The 24224-nt window shown below is 47.6% G+C and overlaps 1 protein-coding gene across 3 annotated transcripts in view; it reads right to left on the reverse strand.

Moving 5' to 3' along the window:
- Positions 1-17539, reverse strand: part of unkl (unk like zinc finger) — a 159833-nt gene extending 142294 nt beyond the window's left edge. For 2 of the 3 annotated variants that reach the window (XM_070901478.1, XM_070901477.1), the window contains exons 1-2: positions 17475-17539; positions 17108-17317 (exon numbers count right to left, since the gene is read on the reverse strand). In XM_070901478.1, the coding sequence (XP_070757579.1) occupies positions 17108-17317; positions 17475-17539 (275 nt within the window). Of the gene's footprint in view, positions 1-17107; positions 17318-17474 lie in introns of those variants that run through there. The other variant, XM_070901479.1, reaches the window with a different exon arrangement.
- Positions 17540-24224: the final 6685 nt, after the last annotated feature.

Below are 24224 nucleotides of genomic sequence, written 5' to 3' on the forward strand. Positions count from 1 at the left end.
GCACTTTCACCCCTGAGCCAGATTGTGTTTCAAGTTCTATTCCAGAGACCTAAGCTAGGATGCTACTGCAGTATCAAGGGAGTGTGACGCTGTCACAGATTTGCCACCTTTTTTAGGAAACATTAAACCGAGGCCCCATCTGCCCTCTCAGGTGGACGAAAAGATCCCAGGGCACAATTTTGAAGAACAGGGAAGTTCTTCCGTGTCCTGGGGCCAATATTTATCCCTCAATCAACATCAATAAACAGATGATCTGGTCATTATCACACTCTTGTTTGTGGGATCTTGCTCTGCGCAAATGGCTGCAACATTTCCTACATTACAACAGTAACTCCACTTCAACAGTACATCATTGGCTGTAAAGTGCTTTGGGACATCACGAGTGAAAGATGCTGCACAAATGTAAGTTAGTTCTTTCTTTGAGATGCCTCAGCACCCTTGGATTAGGGAGAGGGAAACTGACAAATTTATTAAGAGTTTTTTTTTGAGGATGTAACTCGCAGGGTAGATAAAAGGGAACCAGTGGATGTAGTATATTTGGATTTCCAAAAGGCATTCGGTAAGGTGCCACATAAAAGGTTATTACACAAGATAAGGGCTCATGGGATTGGGGGTAATGTATTAGCATTAGGATAGATATAGGATTGGTTAATGGACAAAAAATAGAGTAGGGATAAACAGGTCTTTTTCAGGTTGGCAGGCTGTAACTAGTGGAATGCTGCAAGGATCAATGCTGGGGCCTCAGCTATTTACAATCTCTATTAATGACCTAGATGAAGGGACCGAGTGTAATGTATCCAAGTTTGCTGACAATACAAAGCGAGGTGGGACAGAAGCTGTGAGGAGAATACAAAGCATCTGCAAAGGGATATAGATAGACTAAGTGATGGGCAGTAAGGTGGCAGATAGAGTATAGTGTGGGAAATGTGAGGTTATCACTTTGGAAGAACAGAAAAGAAAATCAGAACTTTTTTTTAAAATGGTGAGAAACCTTTAAATGTTGGTGTAGAGATTTGTGTGTCCTTGTGCAAGATACACAGAAAGCGAGCATGCAGGTACAGCAAGCAATAAGGAAGGCAAATGGTATGTTGTCCTTTATTGCAAGGGGGTTGGAGTACAAGAGTAAGGAAGTTTTACTACCATTGTACAGGACCTTGGTGAGACTACACCTGGAGTACTGTGCACAGGTTTGGTCTCCTTATCTAAGGAAGGATATACTTGCCTTGGAGGCAGTGCAACGGAGGTTCATTAGATTGATTCCTGAGATGAGAGGGCCGTCTGTCCTATGAGAGATTGTGCAGAATGGGCTGATACTCTCTGGAGTTTAGAAGAATGAGAGATGATCACATCGAAACATACAAGATTCTGAAGAGGATTGACAGGGTAGATGCCGAGGTGTTGTTTCCCCTGTCTGGAGTGTCTAGAACTAGGGGGCACAGTCTAAGGATAAGGGAAAGGCCATTTAAGACAGAGATGAGGAGGAATTTCTTCACTCAGAGGGTTGTGAATTGGAATTCTCTGCCCCAGAGGGCTGTGGATGCTGAGTATATATTAAAGGCTGAGATAGATAGATTTCTGGAGTCATAGGGATTCAAGGGATATGGCGATCGGGCAGGAAAGTGGAGTTGAGGTCGAAGATCAGCCATGATCTTATTGAATGGCAGAGCAGGCTCGAGAGGCCTTAAGGCATACTCCTGCTCCTACTTCTTATGTTCTTAAAAAAAAAAGCAGCCAAGACTCCACAGCTCTTGATCTCCAGCCAAGTGACCCCCACTTGCGAGGACAGCATCATGCTAATTTGTGATGTTTGCTGCGGTAACACAGCCTGCCAACCAAGAACAGTCACTGATGATGTACTGAAGAGTAGTACCCCACCAAAGAACATGATTTTAGAAAATGAGGGGACAAGAAAATTGACAAGAAAGAGACACTAAAATAAAAACAAAGCACTAACTGTTACTAAATATTACTACTTTGAGTTTCCAATAGCCTGAATTACCATGGTTTGAAGTCAACTGGTTTGAACAATTATTTTGGTAGCACACTCTACATCTGTCAGTCACACTTACAAACCATTCCAGTCTTTTCATTTCAGCTAGCGGAAAACCAAAAAGCACAAATAAGTCTCAAAATTCCGTGTTTTATTTTAATCATACAAGGATTTCTGCTTAAACTTCACTTTTACCATCCGCTCACTCTACATAAATATCAAATTACCAGTCACACAAACTTCCTCTCCAGCCACAAACAGGATCAGTGTTACTGTTCATTTAATAATGACACACTCTTTTCAACAGATTTTCAGTTTTAAAAATGCAAATCAAACACAGAGGTCCACCTTACTTCCAGTTATGAAACTAGGTCTGAAAGAGCAACTACGTTTAGTTCTTCTAATCTGTAAAGAATTTAAGATATTTATTCAGGATTTATGACATTCAGGAAAGATGGAAAAGCATTAGAAAAGGTACAGGGGAGGATTACCAGGATGTTACCAGGGATGAGGGCTTCAGTTATGAGAAGAGGTTGGAAAAGTTAGAAATGTTCTTGATGACCCAATAGAAGTTTTCAAGATGATGAGAGGTTTTGATAGAGTAAATAGAGAAAAATATTCCCTCTGGCAAGTGGGAACCAGAGGTCATGGATTCAAAATCATTGATAAAAGATCTTTAGGGAAGATAAGCAATGCTCCCCTAAACTGCATGGGTGCACTGCGATCAGGGGTCCATGCGGGCCACTCACCAGCTGTTCCGCTGGAAAAATTACCGCGCACTAAACATAAAAATTAGAGGGAACATTATTCACTCACTGTCGGGATCTGGAATGCTCTAACTCAAAAGGTGGTGGAAGCCGATTCCATAAATCATTTTATAAAGGGCGTGGGACAGGTACAGGAGGATGAGGAACTAACAGGGTTACGGACACGGACGGGACTGCTGCCAACGAACCAGAAGTCGTTGCGCATGTGCCGTTCCATTGGGGCTTTTTCTTTATTTTGGGAAGTCCGTCGACAACAAGCGGATTTTTTTTTAAATCTTGTCCAGTTGTAGTTGAATTTATTACTTGTGTGAATTGTAGAATTTATTCAGGTATGAGCCACTTGTTTGTGCACTGGATTGTGGTTGGTCAGAGTGGGCAGTTTGCAGGCGGGGAACAGTTTGGCCTCAGCACTGGCTGAATCACCTACAGCTAAGTTGGGTTTGTTGATATTTTGCAAATTACTGTTCTAAGACTAGAAGTATTCGGAAAGACCTGTAAAAGTCAGAGGGACAGTAGATTTGGAATCTCTAGCATTAATGAAACTTTATTCGTGATGTGCTTCAACACTGCTCAGATGCTCCGTCTGTTGTGGTGAACGTTCTTTTTTTAATTTGGGACCTTACAGTTATACGCAGAATGCTTCAGATCAAACTAAAACCAAATGCCTCATTTATATTGAAGTAACTGAAATTGCACCGTTTGTATTGAGGCACCGATTCAGCAACAGAACTACACAATACATATGTACATAGAAAATATGTGCAGGAGTAGGCCATTTGAGCCTGCACCACCATTCAATAAGATCATGGCTGATCATTCACCTCAGTACCCCTTTCCTGCTTTCTCTCCATACCCCTTGATCTCTTTAGCCGTAAGGGCCATATCTAACTCCCTCTTGAATATATCCAATGAACTGGCATCGACAACTCTCTGCAGTAGGGAATTCCACAGGCTAACAACTCTGAGTGAAGAAGTTTCTCCTCATCTCAGTCCTAAATAGCTTACCCCTTATCCTTAGACTGTGTCCCCTGGTCATTGGATATATTCAAGAGTGAGTTAGATATGGCCCTTACGGCTAAGGGGATCAAGGGGTATGGAGAGAAAGCAGGAAAGGGGTACTGAGTGAATGATCAGCCATAATCTTATTGAATGGTGGTGCAGACTCGAAGGGCCGAATGGCCTACTCCTGCACCTATTTTCTATGTTTCTATGGTTCTGGAGTTCCCCAACAAACGGAACATTATTCCTGCATCTCACCTGTCCAGTCCTGTCAGAATTTTATATGATTCTATGAGATCCCCTCTCATCCTTCTAAACTCCAGTGAATAAAGGCCCAGTCAATCCAGTCTCTCCTCATGTCAGTCCAGTCATCCCGGGAATCAGTCTGGTGAACCTTCGCTGCACTCCCTCAATAGCAAGAACGTCCTTCCTCAGATTAGGAGACCAAAACTGAACACAATATTCCAGGTGAGGCCTCACCAAGACCCTGTACAACTGCAGTAAGACCTCCCTGCTCCTATACTCAAATCCCCTAGCTATGAAGGCCAACATACCATTTGCCTTCTTCAACACCTGCTGTACCTGCATGCCAACTTTCAATGACTCATGTACCCTGACACCCAGGTCTCTTTGCACCTCCCCTTTTCCTAATCTGCCGCCATTCAGATAATATTCTGCCTTCGTGTTTTTTCCCCCCCCAAAGTGGATAACCTCACATTTATCTACATTATACTGCATCTGCCATGCATTTGTCCACTCACCTAACCTGTCCAAGTCATCCTGCAGCCTCTTAGCATCCTCCTCACAGCTCACACCGCCACCCAGTTTAGTGTCATCTGCAAACTTGGAAATATTACACGCAATTCCTTCATCTAAATCATTGATGTATATTGTAAATAGCTGGGGTCCCAGTACTGAGCCCTGCGGCACCCCACTAGTCACTGCCTGCCATTCTGAAAAGGACCCGTTTATCCCGACCAGTTCTCTATCCATGTCAATACATTACCCCCAATACCATGTGCTTTAATTTTGCACACCAATCTCTTGTGTGGGACCCTATCAAAAGCCTTTTGAATGTCCAAATACACCACATCCACTGGTTCTCTCTTGTCCACTCTACCAGTTACATCCTCAAAAAATTCCAGAAGATTTGTCAAGCATGATTTCCCCCTCATAAATCCATGCTGACTTGGACTGATCCTGTCACTGCTTTCCAAATGCGCTGCTATTTCATCTTTAATAATTGATTCCAACATTTTCCCCACTACTGATGTCAGGCTAACTGGTCTATAATTACCCGCTTTCTCTCTCCCTCCTTTTTAAAAAAGTGGTGTAACATTAGCTACCCTCCAGTCCATAGGAACCGATCCAGAGTCGATAGACTGTTGGAAAATGATCACCAATGCATCCACTATTTCTAGGGTCAGTTCCTTAAGTACTCTGGGATACAACTGATTACAAGTCACTAATGCAGCTGTAGATGGGCAATTGGCAAAGAAAGACAGGTGCAAAGCTGGGGAGTATCTTGAGGCCAGCTGGTAAAATGCTGGTGTGTACAGGCACACGGAGAACTCCGCACACCCACAACCAGACCCAAGGTGATGAAACCAATGCAAGTGCTGCTAGTGGCACTGGCTGATCTTCAGTATTAGTAACACAATTGGCCTTTCCTTCCCTGGACAGTGGGAGTCGGAGAAAGATGTAGAAAAGGAAAGTTCCTTTTCCTTGCCAAAGTTCCCACTATACAGTGACTCATATTGGATAGAAGACATTCTTTGCGGATGTAACCGACATGGTAGATGGGGTAAATGTTGTGGACATCAGGATAGCACCACATGGGAGATTGCTGCAATGATTAAGGGGTTTCTTTGAAATTCTAATTCTAGGTTTTATCCCAAGCAGTGTAGAATATGTCAAGAAGTGGTGATGAGCCTGCATAAAACATTAGCAAGACCACAATTAGAGTGCTGTGTGCAGTATTGGGCTCCACACTATAGGATGTTGGGGCCTTAGAGCATACAATGAAGATTCACTAAGATGCTGCCTGGTATGAGGAAATACAAATAAGACGACAGACTTGAAAAATTACAACTATTTTTATTGAAGTAATGTAGATTAGGGGGCACGATCATAGCAGAGTATAAGGCTGGGTCAGAGTAGATAGAAGCAGACTATTCCCATTTGCTGAGGGATCAAGAATGAGGGCCATAGAAACAAGATTAAATGCAAGAGATTTAGAACAGAGGAGAGGAGAAACGGTCACACACAGTTGAGACTGTGGACTGTGAAGCTTCTGATCAGATCCTGGAGCACATCATTGAGCACTGCCCTCAGAGGGAATTCACAGGCAGCCTACAAGATATCCACGCTGTTACAAGGAAGCTTTGGCCTGGATACCTGACTGAGATATTGCTATTTGATTAGCTGCAACCATACGAAAGTGGAAGAGTCCCAGGGTCAGTGGTTGAGGCAGAATCTGTCAACATTCCAGATTACATTGGAGAGGTGGATGAAGGAAGGGGTGGGGGGGGGGGGGGGGGGGGAGCAAATGTGATGAGAACAATGCCATGTGGAGGGTAAACACCAACATGGACTGGTTGGGCCAAATGTCCTGTTTCCATGGTGTAATTGCTATGTATTTCTATTAATGTACAATCATATGGTCCATTATTTATTCACAAATGCTAAACTGTTAAAGAATCATAATTTCACAACGAATGTAAACGAGCAATATACTGAAATATTAGTCCAGACAGAATCAGGAATTGATGTGTTACAAATTGAAGCAAAAGTAATTACACTTTGTTATTTTTAAAAACTATGAACGAATCATAAAAAACAACAAATTCATTTCGAAACACAAGTTCACTGGCACGCACAATACTACTTTCACTTCACACACAATTCTCAGCTTACTATTTTTGCTATCAATAAACAACTTGTATTTAATTTATATAGCTCATTTAACGTGGTGAAATGTCCCAAGGCGCTTCACAGGAGTTTCTTTTGGTATGTAAAAAGGGAAAAAAAAGTGTGGCTAAATAAATGTTGGTCCCTTGGAGGACGAGACCGGGGAATTAGTAATGGGAAACATGGAGATGGCAGAAACTCTGAACAAATATTTTACAGTAGAGGACACTGACAATATCCAAACAGTGGATAGTCAAGGTGCTATCGTCACAGAGAGCGATCAGAAATCAAGCGCAGGCAGCGGAAAGAGCGCGTGGCAAACCAGTCCCATCCACACCTTCCCTCAACGACTATATGCCCATCTGTGACAGAGACTGTGGTTCTCATATTGGACTGTACAGCCACCTCAGGACTCATGTTAAGAATGGAAGCCTATGATGATGATATGGTGGGGGAGGAACTTAACACAATCACAATCACTAAGGAGGGAGTACTCAGCAAGATAATGGGACTAAAGGCAAATAAATCCACTGGACCTGATGGCTTGCATCCTAAGATCTTGAGAAGTAGCGGCAGGGATTGTGGATGCACCGATTGTAATTTACCAAAATTCCCTGGATCCTGGGGAGGTCCCAGCAGATTGGAAAACTGCAAATGTAACGTCCCTATTTAAAAATGGACGCAAACAAAAAGCAGAAAACTATAGACCAGTTAGCCTAACATCTGTGGTTGGGAAAATATTGGAGTCCATTATTCATCAGCAGTCCCTCAGAATCGAGGAAGACTTGCTTCCACTCTAAAAATGAGTCCTTAGGTGGCTGAACAGCCCAACACGAGAACCACAGTCCCGATCATAGGTGGGACAGATAGTCGTTGAGTCCATTATTAAAGAAACGCACAGAGCAAGATCCCACAAACAACAATATGATAATGATCAGATCATCTGTTTATTGATGTTAATTGAGGGATAAATATTGGCCCCAGGACACGGGAGAACTTCCCTGTTCTTCTTCGAAATAGTGCTATAGGATCTTTTCGTCCACCTGAGAGGGCAGATGGGGCCTCAGTTTAATGTTTCCTAAAAAAGGTGGCAAATCTGTGACAGCGTCGCACTCCCTAGCAGCCTAGATTAGGTCTCTGGAATGTGACTTGAGACACAATCTGGCACAGAGGTGAAAGTGCTACCAATGAGTCAAAGCCACTCTATCGTTGCCTCTGAAATATCAATGAAGAATGTCTTGCAAGGGGGAGTGGAGAAATGCAAGCAGTCAAGGGGAAGAATAGAGGGGGAAAAATGTTAGTGCAAGTATGTCGTACATTACAACAGTGACTACACTTCATCGTGGGCCGTCCTGATCTGTGTGAGACCACCACCGCAGGTCGGGGCTATAGATAGAGCTGGAGCATGCCACTGCAGCTTCCAGCGTGAGCCGCTCCTGGGTGACGTCATCAGGATCCAGGTGGCCGTTTAGAGCGTGGGCAGGAGCATCGGCTGGGCCCTGGAAAAGCAGGGGAGCACGGAAGGTCGTGGCGGACTTGCGACAAGTGATCAGGGTGGAGGAGTGATGAGGGATTGTGGCTGAGATGTGGTGGGTGATCGTGATGGAGGCTCGGCGAATGTTTGGTGCGGCGAATGAGAGTACGGGGTCCAGAAGAGCCAAGGGCCCTGGGGCAGCACGGGCCTGCCCACACTGCGATGTGTGCGCACTAGGTCTATGCAACAGAGCAGGTCTCCAGTCGTCCTGATTAACCTTGTCACTGGCTAAAGGCCTAGCTCTGTCAAGCCCGTGTGGTGGCTGATGTGCAACGGTCACCCCACGTTAAAAAAAATCCATGCACAGGCATCTTCCACCCCCGGGACTGGACCATCGGGTCCGTCATTGAAACATCTGTGAACTCTTGTGGAAGCAAGTCATCCTCGTTCGAGGGACCGCCTATGATGATGATATTAAAGAAGCAGTAGTAGGAAAAGCATAATTCGGTCAGGCAGAGTCAGCATGAATTTATGAAGGGGAAGTCATGTTTGACAAATAGAAACATAGAAAATAGGTGCAGGAGTAGGCCATTCGGCCCTTCTAGCCTGCACCGCCATTTAATGAATTCATGGCTGAACATGCAATTTCAGTACCCCATTCCTGCTTTCTCACCATACCCCTTGATCCCCCTAGCAGTAAGGACTTCATCTAACTCCTTTTTGAATATATTTAGTGAATTGGCCTCAACTACTTTCTGTGGTAGAGAATTCCACAGGTTCACCACTCTCTGGGTGAAGAAATTCCTCCTCATCTCAGTCCTAAATGGCTTACCCCTTATCCTTAGACTGTGTCCCCTGATTCTGGACTTCCCCAACATTGGGAATATTCTTCCTGCATCTATCCTGTCTAACCCCATCAGAATTTTAAACGTTTCTATGAGGTCCCCTCTCATTCTTCTGAACTCCAGTGAATACAAGCCCAGTTGATCCAGTCTTTCTTGATAGGTCAGTCCCACCATCCCAGGAATCAGTCTGGTGAACCTTCGCTGCACTCCCTCAATAGCAAGAATGTCCTTCCTCAGGTTAGGAGACCAAAACTGTACACAATACTCCAGGTGTGGCCTCACCAAGGCCCTGTACAACTGTAGCAACACCTCCCTGCCCCTGTACTCAAAACCCCTCGCTATGAAGGCCAACATGCCATTTGCTTTCTTAACTGCCTGCTGTACCTGCATGCCAACCTTCAATGACTGATGTACCATGACACCCAGGTCTCTTTGCACCTCCCCTTTTCCTAATCTGTCACCATTCAGATAATAGTCTGTCTCTTTGTTTTTACCACCAAAGTGGATAACCTCACATTTATCCACATTATACTTCATCTGCCATGCATTTGCCCACTCACCTAACCTATCCAAGTCGCTCTGCAGCCTCATAGCATCCTCCTCGCAGCTCACACTGCCACCCAACTTAGTGCCATCCGCAAATTTGGAGATACTACATTTAATCCCCTCGTCTAAATCATTAATGTACAGTGTAAACAGCTGGGGCCCCAGCACAGAACCTTGCAGTACCCCACTAGTCACTGCCTGCCATTCTGAAAAGTACCCATTTACTCCTACTCTTTGCTTCCTGTCTGACAACCAGTTCTCAATACACGTCAGCACACTACCCCCAATCCCATGTGCTTTTAACTTTTCACATTAATCTCTTGTGTGGGACCTTGTCGAAAGCCTTCTGAAAGTCCAAATATACCACATCAACTGGTTCTCCCTTGTCCACTCTACTGGAAACATCCTCAAAAAATTCCAGAAGATTTGTCAAGCATGATTTCCTTTTCACAAATCCATGCTGACTTGGACCCATCATATCACCTCTTTCCAAATGCACTGCTATGACATCCTTAATAATTGATTCCATCATTTTACCCAATACCGATGTCAGACTGACCGGTCTATAATTCCGTGTTATCTCTCTCCCTCCTTTTTTAAAAAAAGTGGGGTTACATTGGCTACCCTCCACTCCATAGGAACTGATCCCGAGTCAATGGAATGTTGGAAAATGATTGTCAATGCATCCACTATTTCCAAGGCCACCTCCTTAAGTACTCTGGGATGCAGTCCTTCAGGCCCTGGGGATTTATCGGCCTTCAATCCCATCAATTTCCCCAACACAATTTCCCGACTAATAAGGATTTCCCTCAGTTCCTCCTCCTTACTAGACCCTCCGACCCCTTTTATATCCGGAAGGTTGTTTGTGTCCTCCTTAGTGAATACCGAACCAAAGTACTTGTTCAATTGGTCCGCCATTTCTTTGTTCCCCGTTATGACTTCCCCTGACTCTGACTGCAGGGGACCTACGTCTGCTGGAGTTCTTTGAGGATGTAACGAACAGGGTGGATAAAGGGGAAACAGTGGATGTGGTGTATTTGGACTTTCAGAAGGCATTTGACAAGGTGCCACATAAAAGGTTACTGCACAAGATAAAAGTTCACGGGGTTGGGGGCAATATATTAGCATGGATAGAGGATTGGCTAACTAACAGAAAACAGAGTCGAGATAAATGGTTCATTCTCTGGTTGGCAATCAGTAACTAGTGGGGTGCTGCAGGGATCAGTGCTGGGACCCTAACTATTTACAATCGATATTAACAACTTGGAAGAAAGGACAGAGTGTAACATAGCCCAGTTTGCCAACGATACAATGTACGAGGAGGACACAAAAAATCTGCAAAAGGATATAAACAGGCTAATTGAGTGGGCAAAAATTTGGCAGATAGAGTATAATGTTGCAAAGTATGAGGGCATGCACTTTGGCAGAAAAAAAAATCAAAGAGCAAGTTATTATTTAAATGGAAAAAAATTCCAAAGTGCTGCAGTACAGCAGGACCTGGGGGTACTTGTGCATAAAACACAAAAAGATAGAATGTTGCAAGGGGGATGAAGTATAAAAGCAGGGAAGTCTTGCTACAGTTATACAGGGTATTGGTGAGGCCACACCTGGAATACTGCGTGCAGTTTGGGTTTCCATATTTACAAAAGGATATACTTGCTTTGGAGGTAGTTCAAAGAAGGTTCACTAGGTTGATTCCGGAGGCTTATGCGAAAAGGTTGAGGGGGTTGGGCCTCTACTCATTGGAATTCAGAAGAATGAGAGGTGATCTTATCGAAATGTATAAGATTATGAAGGGGCTTGACAAAGTGGATGCAGAGAGGATATTTCCACTGATAGGGGAGACTAGAACTAGAGGGCATAAGCTTAGAATAAGGCACGCCCATTTAAAACTGAGATGAGGAGGAATTTATTTTCTCAGAGGGTTGTAAATCTGTGGAATTTGCTGCCTCAGAGAGCTGTGGAAGCTGGGACATTGAATAAATTTAAGACAAAGATGGACAGTTTCTTAACCGATAAGGGATTAAGGGCTTTATGGGGAGAGGGCGGGGAAGTGGACCCGAGTCCATGATCGGATCAGCCATGATCGTATTGAATGGCAGAGCAGGCTCGAGGGGCCGTATGACCTACTCCTGCTCCTATTTCTTGTGTTCTTATTATGAGACAAGAAATTTGACACTGAGCCACATAGGGAAAAATTAGGGCAGGTGACCAAAAGCTTGGTCAAAGAGGTAGGTCATAAGGAGCGACTTGGAGGAAAGAGAGGTAGAGAGGCGGAGAAGTTTAGGGAGCAAACACAAATTGGGGCCCAGGCAACAGAAGGCACGGCCACCAATGGTGGAGCGATCATAATCAGGGATGCTCAAGAGGACAGATTTAGAGGAGCGCAGACATCTCGGTTATGGGGCTGGAGGAGATTACAGAGATAGGGAGGAGCAAGGCTATGGAGGGATTTGAAAATAAGGATGAGAATTTTGAAATTGAGGCGTTGCTTCAATGGAAGCCAATGTAGGTCAGCGAGCACAGGGGTGATGGGTGAGTGGGACTTGGTGCGAGTTAGGACACGGGCTGCCAAGTTTTGGATCACCTCTAGTTTACATAGGGTAGAATGTGGAAGGCCAGCCAGGAGTGCGTTGGAATAGTCAAGTCTGGAGGTAACAAAGGCATGGATGAGGGTTTCGGCAGCGGATGAGCTGAGGCAGGGGCAGAGACGGGCGATGTTACGGAGGTGGAAATAGGCAGTCTTAGTTATGCTGATGGTATTGGGGGTAATGTACTGACGTGGTAGAGAATTGGTTGGCAGACAGGAAACAGAGAGTCGGGATAAACAGGTCCTTTTCAGAATGGCAGGCAGTGACTAGTGGCGTGCTGCAGGGCTCAGTGCTGGGACCCCAGCTATTTACAATATACATTAATGATTTGGATGAGAGAATTGAGTGTAATATCTCTAAATTTGCAGATGACACTAAGCTGGGTGGCATTGTGAGCTGTGAGGAAAACACTAAAAGGCTGCAGGGTGACTTGGACAGGTTAGGTGAGTGGGCAAACGCATGGCAGATGCAGTATAATGTGGATAAATGTGAGATTATCCACTTTGGTGGCAAAAACACAAAGGCAGATTATCTGAATGGTGGCAGATTAGGAAAAGGGGAGGTGCAACGAGACCTGGGTGTCATGGTACATCAGTCATTGAAAGTTGGCATACAGGTACAGCAGGCGGTGAAGAAGGCAAATGGTATGTTGGCCTTCATAGCGAGGGGATTTGAGTATAGGAGCAGGGAGGTCTTACTGCAGTTGTACAGGGCCTTGGTGAGGCCTCACCTGGAATATTGTGTTCAGATTTTGTCTCCTAATCTGAAGAAGGACGTTCTTGCTATTGAGGGAATGCAGCGAAGGTTCACCAGACTGATTCCCGGGAAGACAGGACTGACATGAGGAGAGACTGGATCGACTGGGCCTGTATTCATGGAGTTTAGAAGAATGAGAGGTGATCTCATAGAAACATATAAAATTCTGACAGGACTGGACAGGTTAGATGCAGGACGAATGTTCCCGATGTTGGGGAAGTCCAGAACCAGGGGACACAGTCTAAGGATAAGAGATAAGCCATTTAGGACTGAGATGAGGAGAAACTTCTTCACTCAAAGTTGTTAGCCTGTGGAATTCTCTACTGCAGTTATTGATGCCAGTTCATTGGATATATTCAAGAGTGAGTTAGATATGGCCCTTATGGGTAAGGGGGATCAAGGGGTATGGAGAGAAAGCAGGAAAGGGGTACTGAGGTGAATGATCAGCCATGATCTTATCGAAGGGCCGAATGGCCTACGCCTGCACCTATTGTCGATGTTTCTATGCGGATACACGATCGAAAACTAATTTCAGGATCAAAAATTATACCAAGGTTGCGAACAGTGTGGTTCAGCCTCAGATAGAAGTTGGGAGAGGAATGGAGTCAATAGCTAGGAAACAGAGTTTGTGGCGGTGACCGAAAATAATGGCTTCGGTATTCTCAATATTTAATTGGAGAAAATTTCTGCTCATCCAAAACTCGATGTCAGACAAGCAGTCTGACAATTTAGAGACCATGGAGGGGTGGCGGGAAGTGGTAGTGAGGTAGAGCTGTGTGTCATCAGCGTACATGTGGAAACTGACACTGTTTTCAAATGATGTCGCCAAGGGGCAACATGTAGGGACAAGAGTGTTCGAAGACCTGGCCCTCAAATCTACCCACCAAGCTCATGGTCTACAGGGCTGTAGTAATACCCACCCTCCTGTAAGGATCAGAGGCATGGACAATGTACAGAAGACACATCAAGTCGCTGGAGATATATCACCAACGATGTCTCCGCAAAATCCTGCAAATCCCCTGGGAGGACAGACGCACCAACATCAATGTCCTCGCCCAGGCTAACATCCCCAGCATTGAAGCACTGACCACACTCGATCAGCTTCACTGGGCAGGCCACTTAGTTCGCATATAAGACACGAGGCTCCCTAAGCAATTGCTCTATGCGGAGCTCCTTCACGGCAAACGAGCCAAAGGTGAGCAGCTTCAAAGCCTCCCTGGTAAAGTGCGACATCACCACTGACACCTGGGAGTCCCTGGCCGAAGACCGCCCTTGGTGGAGAAAGCACATCCGGGAGGGCGCTGAGCTCTTCGAATCGCAACGCCGCAAGTGTGAAGAGGTCAGGCGCAGGCAGCGGAAGGAGCGTGCGGCAAATCAGTCCCACACCCCCTTCCCCCGACGAATGTCTGTCCCACCTGTGACAGGGTTTCGCATTGGACTGTTCAGCCACCAAAGGACTCACTTTAGGAGTGGAAGCAAGTCTTCTTGATTCCAAGGGACTGCCTATGATGATGTGAGAAATAGGAGGGGGCCAAGGACAGACCCTTGGGGGACACCAGAGGTAACGATGCGGGGTTGGGAAGAGAAGGCATTGCAGGTGATTCTCTGGCTACGATTAGATAGCTAAGAATGGAACCAGGCGAGTGCAGTCCCACCCAGCTGGACACCCTAACCCAAATAAATTCAGCAACATGTCACCACATAAGCAGCCAACTGAGGAAAAGAACCTCAATGAACTCAAACACACATGTGCATCAGGCCCACACTGCCTGGTGCAATCATTTGATGACCAGAGAAGACAAGTGCAAGTTATTAAGTAGTTGCTCAGATTTCATTATGGTATACGCCAAGTGCAAAAAAATATAAATCATGAACTTTGAGCCGCACATCCTTTTTGTAAAAATGAATTTTCAATTACAAGTTTCAAAAGCTTGTAAAAAATAAAAGTTGGAATTAGCATCAAAAAAGCAATCGTTTGTTTGAGTTTAACATTACTGCTGCAGCCAAGTTTATATATGCTGTTTACACAATCTGACCATCGAAAAAGCACCTCCATTACCATATCATTTCCAGTTACCTTTGATAACATATTAAAGTGACATTTTCAAAGCTGTACCCTGACTCTGAAACTAGCCTTCTATTTACGCAACCTAGCTTCATCTCTTTATAGAAAATTTTGTGCGCAAAATTTAACAAAATACACCCAGCGTGTTACTGCGAAGGATTCAAACAATATGATTTCTAGCAATATTTACTTGTGGTCTGTAGCCAATAACCCATACAATTGCAATTTAGTGATTTAATTTACTGTGAAGCGATTTGGGATGTCCCGAGATCATGAAAGGCACTTTATAAATGCGCCTTTTCCTCATTTTACATTTCCAGAAAAAGCTTTGAAGCATTATGTGGGTAAAAAAAAACACAATTACACCCCAGTACAAAGAAACAATTGAAGGTTTCCATCGATTTACTGATTCATACTTGATTAACAGAGTGTTTAACATAATTGCTAAATGCTGGAACCTAAGAAAAGACCCTTCATCCTCTATTTTACCGAGCGAGAATGTAGTGTCCACTTTAAAAATGGCTCTCTCTCAACTGTAAAAATACAAGTAAATGTTACTATTTTGTCAAACCCAAGTAACCATCAGGAAGCCAAGATTACTATTCAACATTAAAAAAATCTAAGTTTCTAGAGTTCCAACAGCAACATGCAATTTATACAACACTTTGATGCAGAAAACAAACTATAGGGCTTTACAGTCGTGTGAAGAAAAGAAAAATCGAGTGAGAGAGACCAAGTACAACAGAACCACACAAGTGCAGTAGAAGGAAAACTACTGCAGTTTCCTTAAGCTTATGTTGCCCCAGGTTAAAAAAAAACTGGCTTGATCACCTCAGTCTCTACGCACATGACATACAACAAATTGCTTTGAAAGATCATAACTTATACAGGCAAAATGAAAATTGAGACATAATATTTTTAAATGTGTAGAATGTTAGAACTACTTTCAACCTTGTGCTTACAACCACAATTCATTTACAAGCAGGGGCTCCTTTCAAAACTAAGAAATGTATACACAAATTCTGCAATATCAACGTGCTAGGCATACAAACAAACATACTGAAATCAAAACTATAAATGCTCCATGCCTCAGTTTAATGTGATCAATAAAAATAGAAGTTGCATCCACGCTGTTGAGCATATTGCCAAACAATAGCAAATGCGTTACTTAGTAGAAAAATAAGACATTGACAAGTTCCACATCTCATCCACAACCATAAAAGTTTGCTACTTTAGATTCCTTCCAATTAAACTATACCAAAGATCGCTGAATGCGGAATCATTCCAAACACAACCGCTTAGTACAACTCTTACATCAAAGGATTTACATTCACCCGCTTTTCCAGAATCCTTGCAGCTCAATACTGCAACACCCGTAGTCACCCCCCCTGCCCGGGCCCCGACACACCCCCCCCCCTGCCCGGGCCCCGACACACACACCCCCTGCCCGGGCCCCGACACACACCCCCCCTGCCCGGGCCCCGACACACACACCCCCTGCCCGGGCCCCGACACACACACCCCCCTGCCCGGGCCCCGACACACCCCCCCCCTGCCCGGGCCCCGACACACACCCCCTGCCCGGGCCCCGACACACCCCCCCCCCCCCTGCCCGGGCCCCGACACACCCCCCCCCCCCTGCCCGGGCCCCGACACACCCCCCCCCCTGCCCGGGCCCCGACACACACCCCCCCTGCCCGGGCCCCGACACACCCCCCCCCCTGCCCGGGCCCCGACACACACACCCCCTGCCCGGGCCCCGACACACACCCCCCCTGCCCGGGCCCCGACACACACCCCCTGCCCGGGCCCCGACACACCCCCCCCCCTGCCCGGGCCCCGACACACACCCCCCCCTGCCCGGGCCCCGACACACCCCCCCCCCTGCCCGGGCCCCGACACACCCCCCCCCCCCTGCCCGGGCCCCGACACACACCCCCCCCCCCCCCCCCCCCCCTGCCCGGGCCCCGACACACACACCCCCCCCCCTGCCCGGGCCCCGACACACCCCCCCCCCTGCCCGGGCCCCGACACACACCCCCCCCCCCCCCTGCCCGGGCCCCGACACACACACCCCCCTGCCCGGAGCTGCAGGCCGAGGGGGCGGGCCCGGAGCACAGCCCTCTCCCGCTCTCCCCCCGAGGCCCCGCCGCCGGCCACTCACTCGTCTCCGTCCGGGCAGATCCCCGTCGTCTCGTCGTATTTGGTGCAGTAAACGTCCGGGCTGTAGTTGAAGGTGCCGTCCCGCCGCCTGATGGGCCTCCGCCGCCGCTGGTTGAGGAAATGCCAGTGGAAGCAGGTGAAGGGCCGGTGCTGGGCGCACTTGTGCTGCAGGAAGAGCGGGCACTGCTCGGTCCGGAACTCCTTCAGGTACCTGCAACAGAAAGGCCGGGGATTAGCGGGGGGCCTGGGGCTGGGAGTCGGGCCTGGCGGGCGGGCGGGGGGCCCGGGGCCTGGGTCCGGTCCGGGCTGGGTCCGCTCGGGGCGGGGCGGGGCGGGGACGGTGCGCGGCGGGCCCCGGCGGTACCTACGTGTAGTGAGACGGTTTCTCGGTCTGAGGAGACGCGCTCGGCGCAGCTTTCGAGACGGACGGCATTTTCAGTCAAAACAATGGAGTGCGCCTGCGCGGCGTGGGGTGCGCTGGGTAATTGGCGGGATCTTCAAATGTTGCCGCCGCCTCGGGACAGGAACATGTGGCCACAGCTGGGCGGGGCTCCGGGACCCCCGGGATAGGGCAGGACCCCGGGATAGGGCGGGACCCCCGGGATAGGGATACAGCCCTGGGATAGGAATACACCCGCTGGGATAGGGCGGGACCCCCGGAATAGGGATACACCACCCCCCCCCCGGGATAGGGCAACCCCCGGGATAGGGCAGGACCCCCGGGATAGGGATACACCCCTGCGGGCTAGGGCAGGGCCCCCAGGATAGGGATACACCCCTGGGATAGGAATACACCCGCTGGGATAGGGCAGGACCCCCGGGATAGGGCAGGACCCCGGGATAGGGCAGGACCCCTGGGATAGGGATACAGCCCTGGGATAGGAATACACCCGCTGGGATAGGGCGGGACCCCCGGAATAGGGATACACCACCCCTCCCCCCCCCCCGGGATAGGGCAACCCCCGGGATAGGGCAGGACCCCCGGGATAGGGATACACCCCTGCGGGATAGGGCGGGACCCCCGGAATAGGGATACAGCCCTGGGATAGGAATACACCCGCTGGGATAGGGCAGGACCCCCGGGATAGGGATACACCCCTGCGGGCTAGGGCAGGGCCCCCGGGATAGGGATACACCCCTGCGGGCTAGGGCAGGACCCCCGGGATAGGGATACACCCCTGCGGGATAGGAATACACCCGCTGGGATAGGGCGGGACCCCCGGAATAGGGATACACCCCCCCCCCCGGGATAGGACAGGACCCCGGGATAGGAATACACCCCCGAGGGCTAGGGTGGGACCCCCGGAATAGGGATACACCCCCCACCCCCGGGATAGGTCGGGACCCCCAGGATAGGGATACACCCCACCCCGGGGATAGGGCAGGACCTCCGAGATAGGGATACACCCCGTGGGCAGGGCGGGACCCCCGGGACAGGGCAGGAGTCCCGGGACATAAACATGTAACTGCACCTAGGCAGGACAGGACTAGACCCCTGGGATAGGGACTGACCCCCCCGGGACATGAACATGTCCCAGCTGGGAGAGAAAGCAAAAAGAAGTAGAAAGAAATCAAAAGGTGACGTCACAGCCAAGGGGGTAAGTGATTGGCTGGTGATTGGTGAGTAGTTTTTCTTTTTTATATCAGTCAGTCACTTTTAACATTGTTGTTGTCAATTTAAGTGTATCTAAGGGTTAAGGCATGGCAGGAGAGCTCGGTCACGTGATATGCTCCTCCTGTACCATGTGGGAACTCAGGGACGACACCAGTGTCCCTGACGACTACATCTGCGGGATGTGTATCCGCCTCCAGCTCCTGACGGTCCGCGTTGCGGAGTTGGAGCTGAGGGTGGATTCACTCTGGAGCATCCACGATGCTGAGAATGACGTGAGTAGCACGTGTAGCGAGTTGGTCTTACCGCAGGTGAAGGGTACACAGCCAGATCGGGAATGGAAGACCAGCAGGAAGAGCAGTGCAAGGAAGGTAGTGCAGGGGACCCTGCGGTCATCCCCCTGCAAAACAGATACACCGTTTTGAGTACTGTTGAGGGGGATGACTCATCAGGGGAGGGCAGCAGCAGCCAAGTTCATGGCACCGTGGCTGGCTCTGTTGCACAGGAGGGCAGGAAAAAGAGTGGGAGCGCGATAGTGATAGGGGATTCAATTGTAAGGGGAATAGATAGGCGTTTCTGCGGCCGCAACCGAGACTCCAGGATGGTATGTTGCCTCCCTGGTGCAAGGGTCAAGGATGTCTCGGAGCGCGTGCAGGACATTCTAAAAAGGGAGGGAGAACAGCCAGTTGTCGTGGTGCACATTGGTACCAACGACATAGGTAAAAAAAGGGATGAGGTCCTACAAAACGAATTTAAGGAACTAGGAGCTAAATTAAAAAGTTGGACCTCAAAAGTAGTAATCTCGGGATTGCTACTAGTGCCACGTGCTAATCAGAGTAGGAATCGCAGGATAGCGCAGATGAATACGTGGCTTGAGCAGTGGTGCAGCAGGGAGGGATTCAAATTCCTGGGGCATTGGAACCGGTTCTGGGGGAGGTGGGACCAGTACAAACCGGACGGTCTGCACCTGGGCAGGACCGGAACCAATGTCCTAGGGGGAGTGTTTGCTAGTGCTGTTGGGGAGGAGTTAAACTAATATGGCAGGGGGATGGGAACCAATGCAGGGAGACAGAGGGAAACAAAAAGGAGACAAAAGCAAAAGACAGAACGGAGATGAGTAAAAGTGGAGGGCAGAGAAACCCAAGGCAAAGAACAAAAAGGGCCACTGTACAGCAAAATTCTAAAAGGACGAAGGGTGTTAAAAAAACAAGTCTGAAGGCTTTGTGTCTTAATGCAAGGAGTATCCGTAATAAGGTGGATGAATTAACTGTGCAAATAGATGTTAACAAATATGATGTGATTGGGATTACGGAGACGTGGCTCCAGGATGATCAGGGCTGGGAACTCAACATCCAGGGGTATTCAACATTCAGGAAGGATAGAATAAAAGGAAAAGGAGGTGGGGTAGCATTGCTGGTTAAAGAGGAGATTAATGCAATAGTTAGGAAGGACATTAGCTTGGATGATGTGGAATCTATATGGGTAGAGCTACAGAACACCAAAGGGCAAAAAACGTTAGTGGGAGTTGTGTACAGACCTCCAAACAGTAGTAGTGATGTTGGGGAGGGCATCAAACAGGAAATTAGGGGTGCATGCAATAAAGGTGCAGCAGTTATAATGGGTGACTTTAATATGCACATAGATTGGGCTAGCCAAACTGGAAGCAATACGGTAGAGGAGGATTTCCTGGAGTGCATAAGGGATGGTTTTCTAGACCAATATGTCGAGGAACCAACTAGGGGGGAGGCCATCTTAGACTGGGTGTTGTGTAATGAGAGAGGATTAATTAGCAATCTCGTTGTGCGAGGCCCCTTGGGGAAGAGTGACCATAACATGGTGGAATTCTGCATTAGGATGAAGAATGAAACAGTTAATTCAGAGACCATGGTTCAGAACTTAAAGAAGGGTAACTTTGAAGGTATGTGGCGTGAATTGGCTAGGATAGATTGGCGAATGATACTTAAGGGGTTGACTGTGGATGGGCAATGGCAGACATTTAGAGACCGCATGGATGAACTACAACAATTGTACATTCCTGTCTGGCGTAAAAATAAAAAAGGGAAGGTGGCTCAACCGTGCCTATCAAGGGGAATCAGGGATAGTATTAAAGCCAAGGAAGTGGCATACAAATTGGCCATAAATAGCAGCGAACCCAGGAACTGGGAGAAATTTAGAACTCAGCAGAGGAGGACAAAGGGTTTGATTAGAGCAGGGAAAATGGAGTACGAGAAGAAGCTTGCAGGGAACATTAAGACGGATTGCAAAAGTTTCTATAGATATGTAAAGAGAAAAAGGTTAGTAAAGACAAACGTAGGTCCCCTGCAGTCAGAATCAGGGGAAGTCATAACGGGGAACAAAGAAATGGCAGACCAATTGAACAAGTACTTTGGTTCGGTATTCACTAAGGAGGACACAAACAACCTTCCGGATATAAAAGGGGTCAGAGGGTCTAGTAAGGAGGAGGAACTGAGGGAAATCTTTATTAGTCGGGAAATTGTGTTGGGGAAATTGATGGGATTGAAGGCCGATAAATCCCCAGGGCCTGATGGACTGCATCCCAGAGTACTTAAGAAGGTGGCCTTGGAAATAGTGGATGCATTGACAGTCATTTTCCAACATTCCATTGACTCTGGATCAGTTCCTATCGAGTGGAGGGTAGCCAATGCAACCCCACTTTTTAAAAAAGGAGGGAGAGAAAACAGGGAATTATAGACCGGTCAGCCTGACATCGGTAGTGGGTAAGATGATGGAATCAATTATTAAGGATGTCATAGCAGCGCATTTGGAAAGAGGTGACATGATAGGTCCAAGTCAGCATGGATTTGTGAAAGTCAAATCATGCTTGACAAATCTTCTGGAATTTTTTGAGGATGTTTCCAGTAGAGTGGACAAGGGAGAACCAGTTGATGTGGTATATTTGGACTTTCAGAAGGCTTTCGTAAGGTCCCACACAAGAGATTAATGTGCAAAGTTAAAGCACATGGGATTGGGGGGGTAGTGTGCTGACATGGATTGAGAACTGGTTGCCAGACAGGAAGCAAAGAGTAGGAGTAAATGGGTACTTTTCAGAATGGCAGGCAGTGACTAGTGGGGTACCGCAGGGTTCTGTGCTGGGGCCCCAGCTGTTTACACTGTACATTAATGATTTAGACGAGGGGATTAAATGTAGGATCTCCAAATTTGCGGATGACACTAAGTTGGGTGGCAGTGTGAGCTGCGAAGAGGATGCTATGAGGCTGCAGAGTGACTTGGATAGGTTAGGTGAGTGGGCAAATGCATGGCAGATGAAGTATAATGTGGATAAATGTGAGGTTATCCACTTTGGTGGTAAAAACAGAGAGACAGACTATTATCTGAATGGTGACAGATTAGGAAAAGGGGAGGTGCAACGAGACCTGGGTGTCATGGTACATCAGTCATTGAAGGTTGGCATGCAGGTACAGCAGGCGGTTAAGAAAGCAAATGGCATGTTGGCCTTCATAGCGAGGGGATTTGAGTACAGGGGCAGGGAGGTGTTGCTACAGTTGTACAGGGCCTTGGTGAGGCCACATCTGGAGTATTGTGTAGTTTTGGTCTCCTAACTTGAGGAAGGACATTCTTGCTATTGAGGGAGTGCAGCGAAGGTTCATCAGACTGATTCCCGGGATGGTGGGACTGACCTATCAAGAAAGACTGGATCAACTGGGCTTGTATTCACTGGAGTTCAGAAGAATGAGGGGACCTCATAGAAACGTTTAAAATTCTGACGGGTTTAGACAGGTTGGATGCAGGAAGAATGTTCCCAATGTTGGGGAAGTCCAGAACCAGGGATTACAGTCTAAGGATAAGGGGTAAGTCATTTAGGACTGAGATGAGGAGAAACTTCTTCACCCAGAGAGTGGTAAACCTGTGGAATTCTCTACCACAGAAAGTAGTTGAGGCCAATTCACTAAATATATTCAAAAGGGAGTTAGATGAAGTCCTTACTACTAGGGGGATCAAGGGGTATGGCGAGAAAGCAGGAATGGGGTACTGAAGTTTCATGTTCAGCCATGAACTCATTGAATGGTGGTGCAGGCTAGAAGGGCCGAATGGCCTACTCCTGCACCTATTTTCTATGTTTCTATGTGGCAGCACCGGGCTCCGGACTGCACCAGCCCCACCGCTGCCCACCGCCCCACCCCCGGGCAGCACCGGCCTCCCTCCCTCCCACCCCCGGACAGGGCTGGACCCCACAGGCAGCACCGGACCACACCCTGCAGGCCCCATACACCCTTCACCAGGCTGAGCTGGAGCGGCTCAGCGACTGAGCTATAAAATAGATTTTAGAAATTTGGGCTTTGGTAACTGCACGGACTTCTTATAGGGAGTTGAGACACTACATAGGAACAGGGACCATTCAGCCCCTTGAGCCTGTTCCATCACTCAATTAGATCACGGCTGATCTGTATCTTAACCCCATTTCCCCACCTTGGTTCCATATCCATTAATATCCTTACCCAACAAAAATCTATCAATCTCAGTTTTGAAATGTTCAATTGAACCCCAGCCTCAACAACTATTTGAAGAAGAGCCTGATTTGCCATTCGGTTAAATTACAGCTCATTTGTAGTTCAACTTCATTTACTTTGATCCATATCCCTTGAATTGCTTCCCTAACAAAAATTGACCTGTCTCAGTATTGAAACTTTTAATTGGCTGCCAGCATCCACAGCAGTTGGGGGAGTGAGTTCCAGATTTACACGACCCTGTGTGTGAAGAGGTGCTTCCTAACATCACCCCTCAACAGCCTAGCTCTAATTTTAAGGTTATGCCCCCTTGTTCTGTTTTGTAAATTTACAATGCAGCTTGTGCTGAAACCATGGCAGGAGAGTAAGAGAGCACAGGTTCAAACTAAAGACAAATTTCAGACTGATGCCAGGAAGCTCTTCAGATTAAGAATTCCCTGCATTACAACAGTGATGACACTTCTTGTTGTGTATGAATAAAGAGTCTGACTGGGTACTGTGAGCTCAAAGTAACGTGTGACCTTAGTCTTTTATTGCAGGTCTCCAGAGTGCCTCTCCAGCCTGTGAGGCCTCCTTAAGTATCTGTGCTCCCAAGGGATTGTGGGATCCCTTGGAACTCCATGGGGATGAGCCGTCTGGTGGCAGTACAAGGTATATTTAAGTTTACATATATAACAACACTCCCTCTCGCAAAGTCAACAGTGTAACTATTTACAAGGTGAGTCGATCTGGGGCCCTTCTTTCCCTGGTTGATCGTCTCGGTGCAAATGCTGGTTTTGGTGAATCGTTTGTTGGGCCCTCGTTGGGCTGCTGTGCAGCTGGCCTTGCTGGGCCGCCTGGTGTGGTTAGTCCTGCTGGGCTGCTGCGGGTGATGGGTTCTGCTTCGTGGCCAACCTCGGTGTCGGTTGCCACTGGTGTGTGTGTTGGGGGGTCAAAAAAGGTAGGGTCCAAGGTGGATTGCTCAGGATAGTCCGTGAATCTGAGTTTGATTTGGTCCAAGTGTTTCCGGTGAATGAGTC

Source organism: Pristiophorus japonicus, chromosome 15, assembly GCF_044704955.1.
Source record: "Pristiophorus japonicus isolate sPriJap1 chromosome 15, sPriJap1.hap1, whole genome shotgun sequence".
NCBI classification, from domain to species: Eukaryota; Metazoa; Chordata; class Chondrichthyes; family Pristiophoridae; genus Pristiophorus; species Pristiophorus japonicus.